At 42.0% G+C, this 23,640-nt stretch overlaps 1 protein-coding gene across 1 annotated transcript in view; it reads left to right on the top strand.

Moving 5' to 3' along the window:
- Positions 1–23,640, top strand: part of Sv2b (synaptic vesicle glycoprotein 2B) — a 72,108-nt gene that overhangs the window by 8,257 nt on the left and 40,211 nt on the right. Inside the window, exons 2-3 of the mRNA XM_051148732.1 lie at positions 14,708–14,888; positions 15,403–15,554. Coding sequence (XP_051004689.1) covers positions 14,708–14,888; positions 15,403–15,554 — 333 coding nt within the window. The remainder of the gene's footprint in view (positions 1–14,707; positions 14,889–15,402; positions 15,555–23,640) is intronic.

The following is a 23,640-nucleotide window of genomic DNA, read 5'->3' as shown; positions in this document are numbered from 1 at the left end:
TGGGAAGGTAAATATTGTCTTCATTGAAACTGTTCTATCTAACTTCACCTATTGCTTCTCCTTTCCCTTCCTCTACCATCCACGGAAGACCATGCAGGTGCCATTGCATACATATCATTAACTTTTTATGCAAAATTCATTATCTAGTAAGTGAAGGCGCTGGACTTCCAGCCATGCGCTGGAATCAGTGACAGTCCCTCTCTGTAGATGAGAAGAGTCTCAGCCAGCTGTGTCACAAAGGCCAGGGGACTTCAGGTGTATGTAGTAATTCCTTGAGGCATAGACTGTCTATCGAGGACAGGCTTCCAGAGTTGGAAAACAGCACTGGCATCCTGCATCAGGCCAAGAAAGATGCCCCCTAGGTAATGTCTGTTACCATGGAAACCCCACAGCAGGAGAGGCACAAATACCTCCCTAAATTCACCTCCATCGAACACATTAGGGGGGAGCACTTGGATCCCATGTGGGAGTTCATGACTACACAGCTAAAATGGCCTTCACTTATAAATCTTAAGCTGAACAAGCAGAGATGATCTGATTTTTACTGTGCAGAGGCTTGATTTAGTTCCTGGAGGAGGAAGGTGTTGGGGGGTAGGAAAGGGAATAGAAGTGCCATGGAGTTTGACGTGCCCTCTGGGGTTCACTGAACAGACAGGATGTGAACACTGTCTTCTCTGAGGTGAACTGACCAGGTTGCTCAGCCGTGCAGACTGAGCACTTTCTGTTTCACTGCAGGAGATTTTTCTGACTCAGGGGCACACATTAATCTCTGTTGGGGATGTGCAGAAAATAGTCCACAGAAACCTCCTCCCTGACCTGGTTGGCCTCTCTGCCTCATCTCTCATTGGCTCTGTGAACGAGAACTAGTTTCTTCAAAAAAGGATATGTTAACGGAGTATAAGTCCGCCACGAGGTCTAAATCAGTGTTGTAGAACCATGTGAAGGGGAAGGGCGGGGTGGGGGGTGGGGCTTCTGGTATGCTCTTCATTCCCAGCTTCAGGGAACTGAGCCCCACAGAGCAAGTTAACTTGGTCAAGGTCATGAGTCCTGAAACTAGAACTGACTGGGCCTCCTTGTTACCTGGCTGTCTTAGTTAGGGTTTCTATTGCTGGGATAAAACACCGTGACCAAAAACAACATGGAGAGGGAAGTCAGGCCAGGATCTCAAGGCAGGAACCTAGAGTCAGGAACAGAAGCAGAGGCCAGGAAGGGGGTGCTGCTTATTGATGTGCTCCTCATGGCTTGCTCAGTCTGCTGTCTTACACACCCCCAGGACTACCTACTTAGGGTGGCATTGTCCACAGTGGACTAGCCCTCCCACAACAAACATTAGTCAAGAAAATGCCATATAGATTTGCCTATAGAGCAATCTTATGGAGGTATTTTCACAATTAAGAGTTCATCTTCCCAAATGACTCTAGCTTGTGTCCAGTTGGCAAACACCTAGCCAGAACATTGGCATAGAACTTGTTTTCTCCACAAGTTGTCTTGCATTTTGCTCCTAAGAAATAACTATATAAATCAGTCAGATGCTGTTTTATCTGCATGACTTCTTTTTATAGGAGACAATATGTGCATAGGATATATTTGGCTGCTTTTACCAGTGGCTCTGAATGCATTTGTGAAGGCATCACTTATTTACTGCCTCATAAGCTTCAAAGTATGTTGCTCCAAGCACTGATTCAATGCCTTGCTGGCGCTAGGGCTGTGAGGTCCACGTCTTCGCCATTCCTCACGGTCACAAGGTTAGCACCACAGTTCTGGGTACCCACTACTCAGCATAGTTTTCTAAGTAAAGGAGAGAGATAGTGGACAACCTTTGTCTCCCTCCATGTTGCCTTTTAGTCTGCCATAATGCATTGCTCGAAGGCCTCTGCGGGATGTCTGTCGGCTCCTGTTCTTGGATTATCACTGGCAGAAGAACTGGATAAAGATGGCCATCTTAAGTAAGCTATGAGTCATTCCTGAGGGATAGGGATGGAAGAAAACATTTCAACACCTGAAAAAAACCCTCAGAGCAAACAAAAGCAAAAGCAAGGTCCTTCTAACAAGGAAGAAGAGAAAAGAAAGTTAGTGGGTATGTAATGTATAAGGTTTGACATATTCGCTACCTTTATTTCAAGGTAGACTTGATTTCAAAGTTTAGATATAGTGCTGTCCCTACCATCTTATTTATTTATTTAAGTAATTATTCAGATTACATCTCAATTATTATCCCTTCACTTGTATCTTCCCATTCCCTGCTCCCTCCCTCTTTCATCCTATTCCCCTCCCACAGGTCTGTGACAGAAGGGGGCCTCCTCCTGCACCATATGATCACAGTCTATCAGGTCTCATCCTGGTAGCCTGTTTACCCTTTCTCCGAGTGCCACCAGGCCTCCTCACCAAGGCTCAAATAAGGGACACCAGAGCTCATGTCCAAGTCAGTCCCTGCTCTCCACACAACGGTGGAGAATGTGCTATCCATTGGCTAGATCTGAATAGAGGCTCTAGGTTTACTGCATGTATTGTCCTTGGTGGGTACAGTAGTTTGAGCAGACCCCCTGGGTCCAGATCCACCAGCCTTGATTGTCTTCTTGTAGGTTTCTAGGACCCTCTGGATCCTTCTATTTCCCTACCATCTTGGATTAGTCACTTAAGCATTCCAACACTTGTTTTTAATCAATAAGATTAAGATATTATCAGCACTTATGTCATAAAACATTCATGAGGATTAAATAAGATAGTGCATGAGAGGCTGGAGAGATGGGTCAGTGGTTAAGAGCACTCACTGTTCCTGTAGAGAACCCAGATTTGGTTCCCAGTACCCATATGGAAGCTCACAACCATCTGTAACTCTAATTCCAGGGGCTCTGACACTCTCTCTTGAGTTCACAGACACTAGACATGCATGTAGTATACATGTATACATGCAGGTAGAACACTCATATACATAAAATAAAAGTAAAAGAAGCTTAATAAATGTAATACATAGAAAGGCTCAGCAAAGTCTCTGGCATATAAGGATCCACCAAATATGAGCCTACATCTGTTTTCTTTATATTTACTTTGTACAATAATAAGTCAACAGTTATTCATTGGCCTCTTATTACTAAGACACATGAGTCTTTCCTCTCAAGGGACATACATTTTCATGAAGAAATATAAGAATAGAAGACCACTGTCCCTCAGCCATCATTTCTTCTTTGTCAGGAATTAAGGGAATTCCAGAACTCAATGTACTTGTTTTATTTATGAGACAGGGTCTTGTGTAGCCCAGGCTGGCCTCAACCTTACTTTTGACTTCTCATTTCCCAGTGCTGGGACCACACATGCCTTATTTATGCAGTGTTGAAAAATTGAACCCCAGGCCCTCAAGCACTCTAGATAAACACTCACATCCTCAGCCTCAAGAGCTCAACAAACTCTTGCTAGGCCTCCCAGCATTTCTTTCTCCACAATGCTGCCAGTCCTGCTACCAAGACCAAGGTTAATGTTGCTATGCTTTTTGTTGCTTGTGTCACTCATGCTGGGAGTCCCATGCCTCCTAGGATACCCCTTATCCTCTATCCCCTCACTCACATGCAGTGATGTACCCCCTTTCCCTTTAAGTGTTCTCTGAAAGCCATTTACCTTCTTTATGTAACCAAACTTGTTCTCCCCGCAGAATGTTACTTAGCCATCCAGTCTCAGTGTGAACTGTTTTCTCTTTCACACCCTGCATGCCAGCATTCTTGCCACCTCAGGAACCCTCCCCAACTCACTCTCTCTCTCTCCTGACTCAAAGATGCCAGATTTTAATCTTTTGTCACTAGGGTCTATTAGTTCCTACTCATTTCTTATGACAGAAATCCAGTGACCTCTGGGTTATAATGTTTGGTCCTTTAGGAGTTCAGCTCCAGGAGTATTGTCTTATTCCAACACCGTGAGAATTCTTAGTGGTTTTAACACTTACTTTGCAGTGGCTTGGCCTCTATGTTCCTGAGTCATCTCCAACAGACATTTGATGAACGTGTCTCTTACCATCCTCTTCCACTCACAACATTCATCATTAAGCAGAGTCATTGCACACAGCATGAATTTCTGGGCACTTCTTCCTTTCTTGGATTCCCTAGTGCTGGTTGCATTGGCTTCATCATCAATCTGTCTTTGCATCCTACAGCTGAGTGTGGCTGCTGAGAAACGCTGTAAGGTGGTGTGCTGGCCCTACTAAATTCCCAACCAAGGACCTGCAAGGCCTCTTTGTGCCACCAGTCATTGTGTTTTATTTCCTTGATCCATTTCTTCTCCCGCTGAGGATGGCTGCATTTCTTATCTGCTCTTCCCCTATTCTGAGGACCTCGTCCCCATGCCAACACTCTGACTTATGAACTCAGTTATGCTTCCCCTAAGAATAACAGAAGCAATCAGAAGGGATCACCCACAGCTCCAAGCTCCATGGCTACCTGCCTCCTTACCGCTGTGCTTCTGTCTTTGAGTCTGGGGAGGGAACCTAACACTTGCCCATTAGTTCTCATCATTTCCCATCTCCATGGGATATCACTTTAAAAATTCTCATCTTCTTTCCCATCAACAGTTTTTGTTCTTTTTATGGGTTCTTTTCTTATCAGCACCAGTGTGCTGCAGTTTCATCAACATTTACCCAGAAAGGTCTGTTCTAGTCTCTGTTTTTACAAAAGCCACTGAGTCTGATCCTCTCTTTTCATTCTTCCTCCAACCCATTTGAACAGGTTTCAATCCTAATCCACTTCATAAGCTTATTCTTGTCTAGACCACTAATGGCTCCTAGGTGTTGAACCCAGTGGTCAGACGTTCGTGCTCAACATCCTGACCAGACCACAGCAACATTACCATTACTGTCGACTTCTCCTCAGCAAAACGCACTCATTAGACTTCTCAGCTGTCACCGTCTTCCATTCCCTGTGCTGCTCATTGGATGCTACCTTCACTCTCCATCTTGAGCTTCTTTGAATCTTCCTGACCTGTAAACACTGGGACACTCTGGTGCTCAGTTCCGTGCTTCCTCTATGACTCATACCTCAGGAGAACTCAGTTAGCCTCTGTTTAATATCCTTTTTCTGACTGATATTGCTCTTGATGCATCTTTCGAACCCAGTCACTTTATCCCTCCTCTCCTGCTGCCATCTTGACCCATGTTGTCAGCATTACTCACTTGGAATATATAGCAACAGTTTCTGTAAGATTGTCATGACTCAGTATGTTGGAAGGAGAAGCTAGGCTGGGTGGTTAGTCAGGGCAGGCCTCTCAGAGTGTGAGAGAGAACCAACCACGTGAAGAACTGCAGACAGAAGAATGATGTGTGCAAGTGCTGGAGGAGACACCGAGGCAGGAAAGAACACAAGACATCAATATCTAGGGACCACTCAATGTAAATATCATCTTAAGGGGATTTTCCAGAGGAGCAAAGAACAAGAGATTTGACCCGTGAGTTATATATTTTTTAAATGTAAGTATTCACTTTATTAACATACTATTAAAGTACAAATCAAACAAGACATATGGGTTCTCAAACAACAGATAAAAATAACTGTTTTGCTAGTAGAATATTTTAAAAAGCAGAGTTTTATTTAGCAATTCAAATTTCTCTTTCTCTTTAAAACTATAATAAGCTCTGCCATACATAATTCAGCAGTTATTTGAGGTGGTGGCTACTCCCTTTAGATGAGACATCTATCTGTCTATCTATGTATCTATGTATCTATCTATCTATCCTATCATCTATTTATGTATGTATGCATGTATCTATCTATGTATGTATCTATCATCTATTTATGTATCTATCACTTATCTATCATTTATTTATGTATCTATCATCTATTCATCTATCATTTATTTTTATATTCTTAAAAATACTGCCCTCTCTCTCTCTCTCTCTCTCTCTCTCTCTCTCTCTCTCTCTCTCTCTCTCTCTCTCTCTCTCTGTGGGTGTGTGTGTGTGCATTCCCAAGTGTCAGAGGAAATAGAAGAAGGTGTAGGATTCTCTGGAGCTGGGGTTACAGGTAGCTGTAAACCATCTGACATGGGCATGCTTAGAAACTGCGTTCTTTGCAAGAGCAGATGGTACCTTCAACCGCTAAGCCATCTCTAGCCTTCATCTCCTGCCACCCATTCCTTATCAATGCTTAACGGGCTTCACCCATGAACATTACTTACCTTGCTTTGTAAACATCTGGTTTTGAAACCTCAAGGTCATGATGCACAAAAATACATTAGTTTGGATATTTAAGAGAACCCACATGATTCATCTATCTATACATGTTCATGGAAGACTTCTATTTTAAGTCAGAGAATAAAGTGGATGAAGAGAAAGAAAGTGTAAACAAACACTGGAGCTCTAAGAGATGTCTAGTTATGGACCTGTCTCCAGTTTGAGCTACTCAGATATGTGCGATACATTTTAACTTTGGAAGCAATCAAGGCAGAAAGTGTCTAACAGGATTTCCAGGTCAAACCAGTTGTCTAACCAGTTGTCCATTATGCCACCAAAAACCATCAGTGAATGGGCTAGAGGCTCCTAAATGACTTTACAACATATCATAGATGCCCTTATGTTGGCCAAGAGTCAGAGTCAGATACTTAAGTGTTCCCTGAGACAAAGGGCAGTCTCTCCCTGTGTACCTGAACACAGGCAGTGTTGATTTCTGAAGATCAGGCATCTGGTTCAGTCACTAGATTCTGGGAGGACTTGTGTGACACAGGTCATGATTTCATCTAGTTTCTAGTCTCTTCACCTTGATCATGTGGTGTGCCACTCGGTCCTGACATCTTCCTTCTATTCCACACTCAGATTCGGAATCAGCCACTTTCAGATCCTGCTCTCCTTCCAGGGCACAGAGTTCTTGCTGAGTCCCTTCTTTGGCCTTTGATTTTCTCTCTTTCAATTTCTGCCGGAATATGAGTTTTCAGAAACCAGAGGATTGTTTTAATCAAGCACTGCTAACAACTTTATTTGTATTGTACTATCATCTATACTTTCCTTCATTAGAACCACATTCCGAATTGTTGTTTATGTTCTTTAAATTTTTATTTATATTTTTTATTATTTTGAGGTTGCAATGTAATTATATCACTTTCTCCTTCTCTTTCCTACCTCCAAACTCTCTTATATACACTCCTCCATGGTCTCTTTCAAACTCATATCCTCATTTTTCATTAACTGTTGTTACATATATTCCTAAATATGTAAGTGTAACCAAGCAGAGGAATTTTGACTTGCTCATTTTCATGTCCTTGCCATGGAATCTCTACAAGGGCTTAGCAAATTGACTCCTTAACCTCTCTTGTCATTTCCCTCAGCTTTCCTCTGTGATTGGCCCTATTGCTACACTCCTGGACTGTTTCTAGATCTTACCAGATTTCCTTACCAGCAAGGAGCCCAGCATCTGTCACAACATAACCTTAAAATGAAGGGCTTAAAACAAACTAAAAACAAAACAGAGATTGCTGAGTCTCACTGGGTCACCACCATGTCTGAGATGTCCATCCTCTGTGCTCATAAGAACTCTCAGAGGTGTCATACATCCGTGGCTCAGGTGTCACCTCTCCTAACCTGCCTTACCTATGATTATCCTGCATCTGCAGAGAGTGCCGAAAGAGAAATGGTGTCTTCTTAAGGTACTTCTAGTGTTGTATGTGAATAAGGCAGTTACAATTTTCCTATGGTGTCTCCAGGGAATATTCACCAGACCCTTTTCAATGCAAGAAGAAAAATAATGATGCTCCTTAAGCCTACAGCTAGGGTTAGCCCTTGTTAGAAGCCTCCCTTATGAGCTAGGTATCATATCTGTTACAGTTGCTCCTACCATAGTTGACACTGTGCCTCTGCTTAGTATAGCATGGCCAGGGATCTGGAGTCTGGGTCTGCTCACAGAACACTGCTTAGCAGAAGGTTTCCCTGAGGTGAGAGGTAGGTTACCCAACATCCAGGATGATGAATTCTCCAGGCTGCCTGATAGGGTCATTAGTTTCAGGTAAACACATATCCTGGTTTAAAGGTCTGTCCTGACACCATGGTGTGGAAGCAAGAGGCATCTTACTCCAAGATTCTATAGTCGGCCTGCAGACCTCCAGGCTTGTTGACCGCACTGAGAACCTTGACCTTCCACAAGGCTCAGCTCTGATCATTTATGGAGCTCTGGCTTGGCTGGGACTGAGTCAGTGTGTCGGTGAGTAGGGTTCATTCTCAGGCTCAGTAACAAGGGTTTCACCTAGCCTTCATCTCTAATAGTCTTATCTTCTCACACACATTTCATAATCTGGGACATTGATGGATCTCCCAACTATATGCTTGGATTTTTCCGTGAGATACTGAAAAGACTTTCTCCTCCTCCTCCTCCTCCTCCTCCTCCTCCTCCTCCTCCATGATTTTGGTTAGGGAGAAAAATTCTTAACCTCAATTTTCCCATGTTATCTACCTGCCCCCCAGCAGAGATGGCCAAGTGAAAGTGTTGCATATGTACCACCTAGCCAGGTTTCTGATGCATGGTAGGGACTTCATAGTCACTAGTCTTCTTGCTCTTCCTTTTTCTCCTCTGTGTTATTTTTAAATTTTTTTTCTCTAATTTTTTTCCTCTGTGTTATTTTTAAATAACACATGTGCCATTTAGGGAAGTTCCATTTTTAAGTAGATGAGGAATGACTCATTCACCTGTGCTTACTGACCTCATGACAAGTCATAAAAGCCTCGTGTAATGATTCTGTATTAGTGTCCACTAGACTAAATGGAAAGCTAAGCTCCTTCATTATGACATGCACTAAGTGTTAGCTCATCAAGAAGTTTCCAAGGATCCAGTTATTATATAAATAAAGCGCCTGTCAAGCTTACTCAGTGCTTCCGATCTCACAGTGTGCACATACATACTTTCAAGTTCTTTCTTGATTTGAAGGCAAGGTAAGAGTTTTATAGGGTACTGCCATGAGTGTTAGAATTACACCTTCACATATTTAGCACCATATGGGCCTACAAATCTCAGACACTAGCCCAAGAGAATATATTTCCTTCAGAGAGTAAATTTCTTTTGTACGTAATAATAACAACGGCATGGAAAAACACTGTCAGGTGTATCTGTTATAAATGGTAGGTGGAATGGAGATTTAGCTGACAGAGACAGATTTTTCTGTGGGACTGTGCTACTGAAAATCAAATGCAGTCTAGCCTAAGCTATGCAGGTACTTTACCAATGAGCCCAGGAGGTGCTGGTTTTTTTTCCTCTACAAAGTGTGTACATAGAGTGAAATAGAGTGGTTGCAGGGAAAGAGAGCTCAGAATACTCCTAGAAAAATTATCTAGGTATAATTAGTACATTTAATTTCTATGTATTTAGGCAAGGGGAAAAAGCTAGGAATGGCTTCTTCATCCTGGGTTAATTGATGAATAATATGATCATCCATGTAAGAGCCTCTTTTTTCCACGTTACTTTAAGCAAATACAATCTGATTATACATCCCATTATCACATTCCCTTCCCTGCTTAGCAGAAGCATCCTGTGTGGGGGAAGCAAATCATCTAGCTACTGAGGGGGTTTTGGTACATGCCTGCTATCTGGAAAGCAATTTGACCTTCCATGTTGGGACCACAAACTTATTGATTGCCTGTAAACTCATAATTCTGTTTCTTAGGACCTCTTCTGAGCAAACAACTAGCAATGCAGACAGGGACATATGCACCAAAATATCCTTTCCTGGATTATTTACAAAGTGGAATAAATGGGCTCTGGTGCTTCCAATACTGAAGTGATTTTGACCCTGTAACTACAGCATGTAGTATTATACCCACAGACATGCAAACAACCATCGTCTAGTGGCACTATGATGGATAATTTTTTCCTTATTGTTTATACATCTTGAGGGTAGTGTTCATGTTTTCTCATCATGAATATGAATTAGTTTTATATTATTTCATTTATCAAACAGATATTAATGGGATCTTTTTCTTTGGCAGTACTGGGAATGGAATTTAGGGCCTTGCATGGCACTTTCCCATTGGGTCACAGCCCCAGCCCTGAGCAAATATTAATGGAGCACCTACTGTGTACCAAGTCTATGCTAAATGCACGACACACCATGGAACACTCCAGCAGAATTGATAGGATTCATGCAAGAATGGACAGTCAAAGGAGTTTGATAAGCACCAGGTACAAGGTTGTCTAAAAGCACATAGAGTTGTGTGCAATGGAGAAAGAGCTTGTCATAAAAAGATGATCAGAGTGACCATATTTGTTTGGGACAGGGGTCAGCAAACTATGGCCAAAAGCCCTGTGACCTATTTCTATTTGTACTTCTTAAAGGGATGCACACATTTATTTAAAATTTAACTGATGTACAACAATTGCACGTATTTGTGTGTTACAGTGTGAAAACTTGACATATCTATGTGACATAGAATTACGAAATCCAGATAATTAGCACTCCTACCTTAAACATGTATCATTTTATTGCATTAGGAGCATTTGAATTCCTCGTCTTTCTCCTCTTCCTTCTCCTCCCCTTTCTCACCTCACCCCTCTATCTCTCAGTCAAGTCTCATTGTGTAGGCCGGGCTGGCTTGGAACTTGCTTTGCAGTCAAGATGGCCTTGAACTCACAGAGATCCACCTGTCTCTGCTTCCTGAGTGCTGGAATTAAAGAAGTGCACCACCACACTCAGCTCTTTTTGGTCTCTGTAGAATAAACAGTAAATCCATATAAACTCTAGCCACCCTTGTATGCTGTAGAGTATGCAGGAAGAGAAGGAAGAGGAGGACTCAGTGAAAGCTGTATAGCAACCCCCCTGGGAAGTCTATGAAATAACTGCTTGCAAGTGAAATACATACTTTTTGGCCCTTGTCAGAAACACTTGGTGAGATGGAGTTTAGAACATTGGCGATCTCTCTAGTGGAATGACATTTACAATGGGAATTTTTAAAATTTAAGAGTTGGATCTAGCCAATGGACAGGACATTCTCCACAGTTGAGCGGAGAGTGGGGACTGACTTTCATACGAACTATGGTGCCCCATATTTGACCACGTCCCCTGGATGGGGAGGCCTGATGGGACTCAAAGGAAAGATAGCAGGCTACCAAGAAGAGACTTGATACCCTATGAACATATACAGGGGAAGAGGTCCCCCTCAGTCACAGTCATAGGGGAGGGGAGTAGGGGGAAAGCAGGAGGAAGGGATGAATGGGAGGATACAAGGGATGGGATAACAATTGGGATGTAATATGAATAAATTAATAAAATATTTAAAAAAGAGTTGGGCTGGGGAAAAAGTTTTTTCCTTAAAGGTTTGTTAGAAAGAACTGAAAACTATTTTAGTCAAAGGAAGCTTTATATTGGATCATGACTTCTCCTGGTCTGATAGCGAGAAATCTGTCTAAAGGGCAAGCTCCCATAAAGAAGTACCTTCCACAACTTCTCACCACCTCCCTTGCAATCCCTCTCATATATGGTTGGCTTAGTCTTAAAATGCCAGCATTTTATCTTCATTTCCCTGAGCCCTGGCTTCCTAAGTCAATAACCCACACCCAGATGGCCTATTAATGACAACAATAGGAATTTAAGGTGGTTGAACATTCATGCTGGGCCTCTGCTCCTTCTCCATGTCACCTCCTGTGTCACCCTAACAGCTCTGCCAGAAGACCACTGGCTGAAGTTTATAAAGAAGTCTCACGGTCTGGGCCAAGCATGGCCATGTTGCTGGTAATTGCGCACAATGTGAAGATGTCTCTGTCCCTTCTGCCATGTCTTGTCACTGCAGAGTGAGCTCTTTTCCACACAGGGGGGAGTCCATGTCTTTGTTCTGTTGTCAACACTTCAAAATCAGGCCCCCTCTGGGTATGTCTACTTCCATTTGGCATTATCAGCTCTACTCTTCAGGTAGCACCATAAGTTTTAATTTCTTTAAAAAATATCAGTGTACTTGGGGGTGGGGCACTTCCCTAATCTCCTAGCAGCCTGTTGCACAGAATTGAAGAATGGTAGTTTCCAGCTTTCTAAATGATCTCTCATCTGCTTCAAGCTAAAGCAATTTTTGATAACTCCATTGCACTCTAATTTTCCAAATTTATTATCTCAATTTCTACAGCTAAGGATGGGTTTTAATGAGTTTGGTAGTGTGCAGTCGTTTCAGAGGCATCATTAATTTCACATTTCTCTTCTCTGGTGAATAGGATCATTTTTTTTCTTTTATACCTCCTCTTTCCAACCTCAAAGGCAGCATTTAAAGAACTCTTTATGCTCTTCCTGGTACTTCCAGGGGCTTGGACGGGGAGGTTTGCTGGTGAAAGCACCAAATTGGAGCCTGGAAAGCAAGAATACAGGGATTTCAGATCCTCAGCCAGCATCAAGGTGCTGGGGCACTTATGAGCTTCTTGGGCCTAAACTACTCTATCTGATAAAATTGAGGGGTGGGTAAGACTGAATATTTAATTTCTAAGATTTGCCAATTTTCTGGTGAGTCTGGATCAGTCAAGGACTAGCAAGGACACCAACACCATGCCAGTTATCTGGAGAGAGACTTCAATGTAAAACATTACCAATTGGGTGAATGAAATGTGTTTTAAAAAAACACGGCTTAAATGGTGAAAGTAGGATGTAGCTGGCACCCCTAGGACTGCAGATACAGAAAGAAGGTACTGGAATTATTATAACTAAAGAGACCAGAGAAGGGCTGCCCTGGAGCCGCATTAAAGAAGAGGGGTTACTGGCTGGCTTACCCTGGTGTGAGAGAGGAGGATGGGAGCACAGTGGAACTTCTGCTAATTGGATTCAGCTGCTACCATGGGACGGCATTACTGCCGTCAGGGTGGTGGTGATGAACCCATCGTTAGCAGGACGAGACGAAGAGGGTCTTTCTTTCTACTCTTCAAGCCCTTATTTAAAGCATCCCCTGTGGCAAGAACTTAGAAGGAAGCACTGTCAAGTAAGGTCTGGAATAGCTTTGGACTGGGAGACAATAGCTTAACACCTGAAGCAGTTTTTTCCCATGTGTGACTGTGTGTGTGCACGCACGTACGCGTGCCCTCACACACACACATGTTGTGCCTTTGCATGCATGTGGAAATAAGAGGCCAACTTGGGGAATTTAGTTCTCCCGTTTTCTTGCTAAGCCATCTTGTGAGGCTTGTTGTTAACCAGAAAAACTTCTAACTGAGAAGTCTACAGATGAGGATCTCTCATGATTTGTATTTCTTTTTTTCAAAAAGTGTTGGAAAATGGCTTGGCATTCAGCAGCCAGTTTATGAATGAAGTTGCTAAGAGCCCCAGAGGGCAGGAGCTTTTCTCTAAAACCAGATAGCAGGTGAATGAGATCGCTCCTTACTGTAGTTAAAGAGGGTCAATCCTTTTGCTACTCAAAGTCTTTTTTCAGGGTCAGCATCAACTAAGAGCATATTAGAGATACAGGAACTCAGGCTCTCCACTTTATGACACACACAGACACAGAGCTATTTATGGTTACGTCCTACACATTTAGCACCGTCCCTCACCAGGTGCCCCCACATTAACTATACTCTACCCACTCTCAACTACTTGACAGTAGTTGCCCGGACATACCAGGCTCACTTTTGTCTGTCCTGGGTTTGCACATGTCACTGGACGTTGTCGTGTGTGTGTGTGTGATGTGTGCACTCAGATATATGAGTGCAGGCATGAGTATACAGGCATGTGCGTGCCATGCTGTGCACATGGAGGTCAGAGGACAAACTGGAATTTCATCTTCTTTGAGACTTGAGACAGGGTCGTTTTGTTGTTTCCCACTGCCCATGGTAGACTAGCTGACCTGTGAGTTTCTGGGATCCTCCTGTCTTGGATTGCCAATAAAGGCTTTCATGTGAATTTTGGGTATGTATGGTACGTATATTCAGACACCTATGCTTGTATGAAAAGCATTTTACTCACTGAGCCATTTCCCTAGCCCCAGGCACAGTCTTTAGTGCCCACTTCAAGAAGAGCAGAACATTTCTCCTTCGGAGGCCTTCCCACACTGAGTGAGAGTCCTTTTCTGTGTTTTAATAATACTTGACACATACATTTTCTAGGTTTCCTCACTGTGTGATGATCGTATATTTTATCAGTTATCTACTTGGAGTGAAGGGACCCTTCCTGACCAAGCAGTTTGCCCTGGAGATGGATAATGAAGAAGAATGAACTAACACAGAGACAATAGATCTAGCCATATTTGTCTACAAGGAGGGGTAAAGTGTAATTGTTGTAGGCTCATTTTTTTCAAAGGTAGACAAAACCAATAAACTTTTAGCTGACCTAAGGAAAAATAGAGCTGACTCATAATCAGGAATGGACAAAGGGACATTGCAACTAATGTCACAGAAATATAAGCGATAGTAGCAGACTACTATGAATAAGTATGTGTCAACAAAATAGATGACCAAGAATAGATACATCCATAGAAACATACTGCTAAGACCAAACCACAAGAAACAGGAAATGGGAAGAGAGTAAAAGTTAAAGAGTGAATTTCAGTTGATCTGTGTTGATGTGTATGCGTGCAAAGCTGGTGAGCTTGTTATTTTGTTTCAATAGCATATGTAGAAAATCACCTTTGGATAGTTAGTTTCCAATTTGCGGTAGGAATCTTGCTCTATACCCTCTTTTTTAATTGGCTGACATGGGATTTCCACTATAGATCCTGAGGGTGGAGTAGAAGGTAATTAATGCTCTCTGGTGTCTTGTCATCTCTACTTACCCTCTGCCATTTTCTTTCTCCTAGGGCTGATAGTCTACCTGGGAATGATGGCAGGAGCCTTCATCCTGGGGGGCCTGGCTGATAAACTGGGAAGGAAGAAAGTCCTCAGCATGTCCTTGGCCATCAATGCCTCCTTCGCCTCCCTCTCCTCCTTCGTGCAGGGATATGGAGCCTTCCTCTTCTGCAGACTCATCTCAGGCATAGGGTACGCACTGGCCTCCTCCACCACGAGTCTTTCTCCTCTGGCCCTCTTGCTCCAAGTGGTACCCAATGAAGCATTTGGATTGAAGGATTTTGTTTGACTTTAACGATGCTATGTTAAAGTAAAGGGCAGACAAGATGGCTCAGGGGATAGAAGTGTTTGCCACCAAACTTGATGGCCTGAATTCAATACCCAGCATGAACATGGTGGAATTTGAGAAGTAACTCCCACAAGTTACCATCTAATGCCTTGCATTGTACCATGTCTTTTCTGTACATGTACTCACAATAATAAACAAACAAAAATGAGTAAGTGCAATAACTTTTAAAAAGTCAAAACAACCCAAGATTGCTTTCCAAATGTAGGGGAAGCCTCCTGGCTGGTATATTAAATTAGTGAAGTTTTCACCACAGAGCCTAAAGGTACAATAGAAGGCAATTTGATTTTTGCTATGACCTTTTTTTTTTTTTTAGTATACTACTTGATGGTCTCTTTCTGGTGTTTTTTTTCTCTTCAGTATTGGGGGCTCCCTGCCAATTGTTTTTACCTACTTTTCTGAGTTCTTATCGCGGGAGAAACGAGGTGAGCATCTTAGCTGGCTGGGCATCTTCTGGATGACTGGAGGCATCTACGCATCTGCGATGGCTTGGAGCATCATCCCACACTATGGTGAGCCACTGACTTAAGATAGCTCCAGGTTCTCTGTTTCTATAGCAACTGCATCACATAAATACCTGACCTCAACCTTATTCCCCATCTTGTACACAGTTTCTGTATGTCACTCGGGTTTTTTTTAAATTTATAATGTTGCAGAAGAATTGTTAATTTTAATTTAGAAATGATGTCATCTCTTCTCTCTCCTTTTCTTACCCTTTCTCTTCCTCCCTCTCTCAGCTCCCTCAGTTTAAAATTCTCTTTTACTTATGTCTCAGTGTGGTATGTGTTCTCATGTATGTACTTGTGAAGATCAGAGGACAACCCATGAGACTCAGTTCTCTACTCACGCAACCCTTTCCTCTGGCCCTCTTCACTTCAGTGAGCCAGGCTTCAGGAGGCCCATTTTATAGATGACAAATGCAGAACTGGCCGGCTTACACAAAGTTAGGCAGCAGAGATGGAGTAGGGCTGGAAACCTAGTGCTTCTCCAGGCGTAGCCCACTTCTTGGGTACTTTCTGCTGTCTTTCTTTCGTTTTAACATTTCAAGCTAGCATACTAAACAATGGCTTTCATCTTGGCATCTTCATGCTTATGTTATTATACCCTGAGTTCTTATTAATTTCCCTCCCTTGGCCCTCTTCCTCCTGTTGTTTGCTCCCCTCCCCTAGTTAGTGCCCCACCCAATTTCTTTTTTTTTTATTAATTTATTCTTGTTACATCTCAATGTTTAACCCATCCCTTGTATCCTCCCATTCCCCCCCCCCCCATTTTCCCATTATTCCCCTCCCCTATGACTGTTCTTGAGGGGGATCACCTCCCCCTTTATATGCTCATAGGGTATCAAGTCTCTTCTTGGCTACCAGCTGTCCTTCCTCTGAGTGCCACCAGGTCTCCCCCTCCAGGGGATGTGGTCAAATGTGAGGCACCAGAGTACGTGAGAAAGTCATATCACACTCTCCACTCAACTGTGGAGAATATTCTGACCATTGGCTAGGTCTGGGAAGGGGTTTAAAGTTTACCTCCTGTATTGTCCTTGGCTCCCACCCAATTTCTTATCACCTGTATTTCACTGCTCTTTATAGTTACCCATCTTCCTTAAGAGCTCTTCTTCCTTTCCCATGATCCACATACATATAAACACACATGTGCACGCACACACAAATATAAACACATACACGCACACACATATAAACACACATGCATACGCATGCTTTTTCTTTTCTCTAGTCACCTTTCTTTCCTTTTCTATTATATTTTTAAGATTTTGGTATTATAACATAATTACATCATTTCCCCTCACTTTTCTTCCTCCAAGCCCTTCCATGTACCCACTTTCTGTCTCTCAAATTCATGTCCCCCTTTTAATTGTTGTTGTTGCTGCTGCTGTTGTTGTTGTTGGTGTGTGTGTGTGTCTAAATATATAAATGCAACATTTTCAGTCTATATAACGTTATTTGTATGTATATGTTTTCAGAATATGTGTTCAACCTGTAAGAACATGAGTTCTTTGTCTTCCTGGCTTATTTCACTGAATGTAATGATTTATAGTTCCACCAATTTCCCTACAAATGTCCCCAGTTTTCCTTATGTACACACAATTGCCCTTGTATATATGTTACACATCATCTTTATTCATTCACCTGTTGGTGACACGTATATTGATTCCATTTCCTAGCTCTTGTGTACTGCAAAAGTGTGCAAGTATCGCTGTGGTGTGCCTTCTTAGAGTCTTTTGGGTTGGTATCCAGGAGTGAAACAGCTGGGCCATATGGTAGCTCTGTTAGTTTTTAGGGAAATTTCACACTGTATTTCTATAATAGGCATCAGAGTTACAGTCCCATGAGTAGTGAATCGTGGTTCCTCTTTGCCTATACAGTCTTCTACGTTTGTTGTTTGTTGTTTGTCCTCTTGGTCTCAGGGAGATTTTCATTTGTGTTTCTGTAGTGGCTAAGGATGTTTCAAGTACTTTCTGGCCATGTGTTCTCTTTTGAGAACTGTCCATTCAGTTCATTAGCCCATTAGCAACTGAATGATTGGGATTGGAATGGTCCACGACTGTAGTTCTGCAGGTATCCTAGGTATGAATCCCCACTCCGATACGTAGTTTAAAAGATATTATCAATCTGTGGGTGGTCTTTTCACTTTGATGATTTTTTTTCTATTGTTGTGATGAAATATTTTAATTTTGTACAACTCGGTCTGTTAGTTGTTGCGGTCATACCCTATGTTGTTAGAGTCCTTTTCAGAAACTCCTTGCCTAAACCTGTATCTTTAAGTATTTTACCTCCATTTCTGTCTAGCAATTTTATGTGTTTCATTGAAGCCTTTGATCTGTTTTGAATTGACTTCCGTTCAGGTGGAAAGGTATGGATCTACTTTCTAGTAGAAGCCTGTGAAAATCGAGGTTTGCTTAAAAGGCTGTCTTTCCACCAAAGTATGCTTCTGACGTATTTGCTGAAACTGAGTTTGAGGTAGCTGAGTCTTCTGTTCTCCTTTGATTAATTTACGTGTCTGTTTTTGGTGCCAGCCCCATTCTCTGTCACTGTGGCTCTGTCTGTAATTTGAACTCAGGTGTTAGGATACTCCATTGCTCTTTTTAAGGATTATTTTGCCTCTTCAGGGGTTTTTGTGATTTCATATTGATTTTAGAACTTTTGTTTTTAGTTCTGTGTAGGATATCATTGGGATTTTAATTGAAACTTCACTGAATCTGTAGATGTTTGGTAACATGGCCATTTTAATGGTATTAATTCTACCAATCAAACCCTTGAGCATGAGTCTTTTTATCTATGTATTCTTCAGTTTCTTTTCTTTCTCTTTTGTCATTGTTATTTTTATAATACAGACCCTTCACTTCCTTTGCTGAGTTTATTTATGGGTATTTCTGAAGCTATTGTGAATAGGATTAAAAAGTGTCTTTGTAAATTTATTATTGGTATGAGGTAGCACTGCTGATTTTAGTATGCTAATTTTTGCATCTTGACACTATGATGAAACATACCACTTTCACTCTTAATGTCCTTGTTGCTTGTCTACAGAAGTGGAGCAATCCACAGACATTCAGTCATCAAGAGCCCTTTTATTACCCCCAGTAGGTAAAAACTGATCCCTATAGAGAGGCCTGGCAACACTGACTTTACTATCAGTTTGTTGAGTGGTAAATGGGGAAAAACAGAAGTTTTGAGTTTTATGATGTCTTTTGAGTGTTCTGGGTAACGTCATCAGCATCCTTCAAAACTTTTTTTTTTTTTCAAAATGTTGTTTGTAGGTATATTCTCTGTGGTACTCTAAAATCCTGAAGACAAGTAGTGATGGCACATGCCATTTTCTTATTTTGGATCTGACTCTCTAGTATGTGCTGAGCTCAGGGAGGCTGGTGTACACCCTTGTAAGAAGCAGGTCCAGTGTTGATAATGCCTGCTGCATTGGTTGGGGGGTGGCATTGGGTGTGCGTCTGTGGTAAACTGATAGACCCAGAAGTTTCAGTGACTTTGAGGTTTTTAGAAGAAACAACAGAAGTGTCTTTCCCCTGTAAAGTCAGGCTGATGTTTCTGGTTTGCTTATGGCTCTGCTCCATCAGTAATTCTTGAGCTTATATCATGCAATTAGACCATCTTAGACAGATGGCTTGTAGCATGTTACGTTTTGGGTGTGAAATGTCCCCCATGAGGTCACCTGGTTCCAACAGGTTGTTCTCAGCTGGCGGTGCTGTTTAGTGTGGTTGTAAACCTTTTGGACATGGTGTCTAACTGGTAGACTTAGGCCCATGGGGTAGGATAGGGGTTTATGGTCTGGCCCTAGTTCTGGCTTGAGCTCTGTGTTTCCTGCTGCAATGTGACAAGTCATCTTATGTTTCTGCTGCTACAGCTGTGAACTGTCCCCACCATATCTTCTCTGCTACAATGCACTATGAGTTCTGAACTGTGAGTCAGAATAAAAACTTTCTTCCTTAAGTTGCTTGTGCCAGGTATTCTGTCATGGGGACGTGGGAAGTGGCGTTGTGTTGTCTTTCACTTGAGAAGGAGCATGGGCTGTTCTGTGCAGGCTTTTTAGGGGCAGGCCAGGAAATGTAACTTATCACCTCCACTCATGTTCTGCTGGCCCCGTACCTGTGGCATAACGAACACTACTGTGATGGATGCTGGGAAAGGCAGGCTAGCTGGGAGGCTAGAAAATAGAAGAAAAAAAAGGGTTGTTGTGGTCATTTTTAATATTTGAGAACCTACTAGATTTTCTATCACTAGAAATAGGACAAGTTATGAATAGGTCTAGTGAAGAAAAGAGGTATTTCCTGGCAATTCTGTCATTTGGCAGGTTTTCATGACTTTAGATATAAAATTGCATATGTCTAATAGAAGGCCATTCTAGCCTTTGCCAGGTACACACTTTAAATGGTTATACGGTTCTAAAAATAAAAATTAATTAATTAATTAATTTATGGTGCCATTCTTTATAAAAGATGACTTCTTCTGTTAACTTATCCAAATGTGTTAGCACTACAGTAGCATGGCAGACTGAAATGAACTTATTAAAAAACTTTTTGATGAGGAAAAATCTGGATAAAAGTAAATCAGTATTTGTTCTGAATAAATCTGAGTGAAATTAGCAGTGGTGTGCAGTATGGGTCACTCCTCCCTTTCCTTACAGCCATGGCTCTATCACTTACAAAACAGGGGAAAGAAGTGAAAAGAATTCACCATAGACCTCCTGTCAGCTTGAAGTACAGTGACTCCGAGGGATGCAAGCAGTGTTCAGAATGTTTCCTAGGTGATCTTAGCACTGGGGCTAGCTTTCTTCATGGAAGGAGTAGCCATTCTAACCTACCTGTTTACAGAGTACATGCACAAAAGGATGTCCTCAACTCAGACAGCAGGCAGAGAAGGTGTGACTTCCTCTGATTGGAGCAGCCTAAGCCATGTTCTCACCTTAGCCAGTCACCAAATACTGGCTGATGCAGGTCCTGGCTGGGTTAGAAGTACTTCCTTTCCCACCCATGCCATGTTCCTGCAGCTCAGTGGGGGAAGGGGGAAAGGAAGGGTAGGGATGGATGCTGTCAGAGGAGTTGAGTCACAGTGATCGTTACAACCTGCGTTAGTTTTTTGTTTGCTTGTTTTGTTTCTGCTTTTTTAAAGACAGGACTTTATGTTGTGGCCCTGTTGGCCTCGAATGTGCAGTAGTTCCCCTTCTTCTGTGTCTTCCCTGGAATTGTAGCCATGTGCTAAACATCTGGTTTCTAAGACTTTATTAAAAAAAAAATTGAGGTAGGGAGAGAATGAGACCAAATGAAAGGCCATGTGGAGAGAACCACATGGTTGCTGTCTGGTCACTGCTGGCTTGTGACCTAAATGTTTTACACCAAATGGATAAGAACTTTTTTTAGTTGTAGGCCTGTATGGAACCTGTGACTTTTAACTTTTATACTCAATATAGAAGCAGAGGTTTAATCAAAACAGGAATTAGCTTAGAGGAAAACTATTCTAGACACAGTGCAGGAGAATCAGAGTACAACAAGAGCAATTATTTACTTTAAGCGCCGTTTTACCAGGAGCAGATGTTGGATGTGCAGCGAAACAACATTTGATGGCATTTCCTAATATGTTTGAGACATCTGTCCTCTAACAAATGTGAAGGGTGACTCTAGGAAGGAGACAGAGGCTTGCATATGCACAACTTCTGTAACCCATTTAGTTGCGCTTGCAAGAACGGTGATGAGAGCCTTGGTTCCAGAATTTTGGACAACTGATTCATGGAGAAAAAAACCTTTGACTTCTTCTTCTTCTTCTTCTTCTTCTTCTTCTTCTTCTTCTTCTTCTTCTTCTTCTTCTTCTTCTTCCTCTTCTTCTTCCTCTTCTTCTTCTTCTTCTTCTTCTTCTTCTTCTTCTTCTTCTTCTTCTTCTTCTTCTTCTTCTTCTTCTTTTGAGAACCATGTCCCAGCAAAAACTAAAAACGAATGGGCATATGATGGAAGACTGATTCTTGTAGTCAATCCCGCCAGATGTTTCTAAAATCCCAACAGAGGAAAGTAGGGCAAGCTGAAAGATCAGCCAGCAGAACAATGCATGCCTCGGAATTAATATTGTTTCAAATATTTGGAGGCAGTTCAGCACTTAATTTTATTCGGTTTAAGGCCCCAAAGATGTGTCTAATGAACTCAATAAACACAAAGGACTGAAGTCACGAGAAAAGCCACAGAAGCATGAGGGAATACTGGATGTTAGATATTTCACACATAGGATCATAAAGGAAAAGCCTTTCTGATGCAGGGTACTTTATAAATGCACCAGTGTCGGTCCGTCATTCAAGGTCATCCATTTGAGTTCGACTCCCTGAGAAGTTTTGATCAACTTTGCTTCTAGTGATGCCAGAACCATGTTTGGACCTGAGCCGAGGGTGTTTAAATATTGCTATGCTTTGTGTAAATATTGCTGTGATTTTATCTTTCTTTGACCAGTGTTACTCCTAGAAGGAAGTAAAGGCTTTTTAATTAAAATTATGGTAAAATAAACCAACCCCAATGAGACAGGGAGAGATCAGGCTGTGAAAAAAGAAGTTTGTTTTTAATGGCATACACTGGATGAGGTATGAGCGCCCTCACTTGGGTCAAATCTGCCTAAGGGGACATATCTCACCACCTGCACTCCTGTTTTGCTATCGTTGCTCAGTTGTGCATCTAGTAGGAAAAGTATGTAGGTCCAGCATATGTGAGTTAGAAGTCTACTGTGGAAACGCAAGTTGAACCATGAAGGTAGTCATAGAAAATTCAAGATATGAGCTTCCCACCAGCACCAGAGCCAGCCATAAAGTGTGTGGTTTTACATCCAAAAGGTAGTTGCTACCTTTTCTAAACATTAGGAGAGAGTGTACTTATTTCTTAGGCTTTACCTATTAAAATGCCAATTGAGCTGTTTTCAGATAAGCCCTGAGGGGTATTGTAACCTCAGCCTTTGCTTTTCAAAAGTAACCATTGATTTTATTCAGCAACTCTCACACTAAATGCCATGTAGTTACTTCTGAAAATGTTGAATCCCGTCTGAGGCAGGTGAGTCATTATGGGTTGCCAGGAACAGGCATGCCTAGCAAGCTTGCAGGGGACCATTATCCGCAATCTGCAGCTGTGAAGACCCATTAAGATAATGATGTGGTCAGGATTTGAACTCTGACCTCTGTGACTACAAAAGCCCAAGCTCTTCCCATTGTGTAGCTGCTCCTTAAAAGAAGGGAGTTGACTACTCATGAGGGCATTTAAAGTTAATGTTTGAGTAAACTAGCACAACTACTGTGGGAATCACAGCAGAGGATTCTGTACCCTCACCCCCAAAAGGAAGAAGAAATACATAAATAAATAAATAAAACTAAGGCTCTCCTATGACTCAGTTATACCATTCCTGGGCGAATATCCAAACGAATGCATGTTAGCATACTGTAGAGGTCTGTTTACCATAACCACATCTATGTTTACCATAGTGTGACTCAGAGTAGCTAGGATATGGAACCAGCCTGTATGTCCATCAACAGATCATGGGTAAAGCAAATATGGTGTAGATATACTGAAGACCTATTCAGCCATGAATGAGAACAGAATTGTGTCATTGGAAAGAAAATGGATGGAGTTGGAGATTATCATAAGTAAACCTTAGACAGACTCAGACAAATATTGCATGTTTTCTTTCATATGTACAGCCTACACTAAACTATGTATGTGCAATGTGAGAGTAGAAGGGGACAACTTGGGAAGATAAAAGGGATTCTAGGGAAGGGGTACATGACAGGATAATGGGCTGTGAGTATAGACATGCTCGAATGAAAATGTCCTGATGAAACACATCACGTCATGCAGTGATTACACACTAAAAAAGTCTTAAAACTGCCTTTTGAATGTATCCTAGAATAGGACCTAGTCCCCACTACCCCCACTACCCCCACCCCAACCCCACCGGGCTTTCAGTGGTGGGGATTCATTTGAATAAAGAAGAATGGCTGCTTAGGAAAACATATACAGCCATGTTGGATGTGTGGTGCTTTGCAAAGTGTGGCAAGGAAGCCTGCTCAGTGGAATCACTTGGAGCTGGCTTTGTTCTTTGACTTGGGTAGGAGGGA

This window comes from Acomys russatus, chromosome 7 (genome assembly GCF_903995435.1).
Source record: "Acomys russatus chromosome 7, mAcoRus1.1, whole genome shotgun sequence".
NCBI classification, from domain to species: Eukaryota; Metazoa; Chordata; class Mammalia; order Rodentia; family Muridae; genus Acomys; species Acomys russatus.
This window is presented reverse-complemented; position numbering and strand designations above follow the sequence as displayed.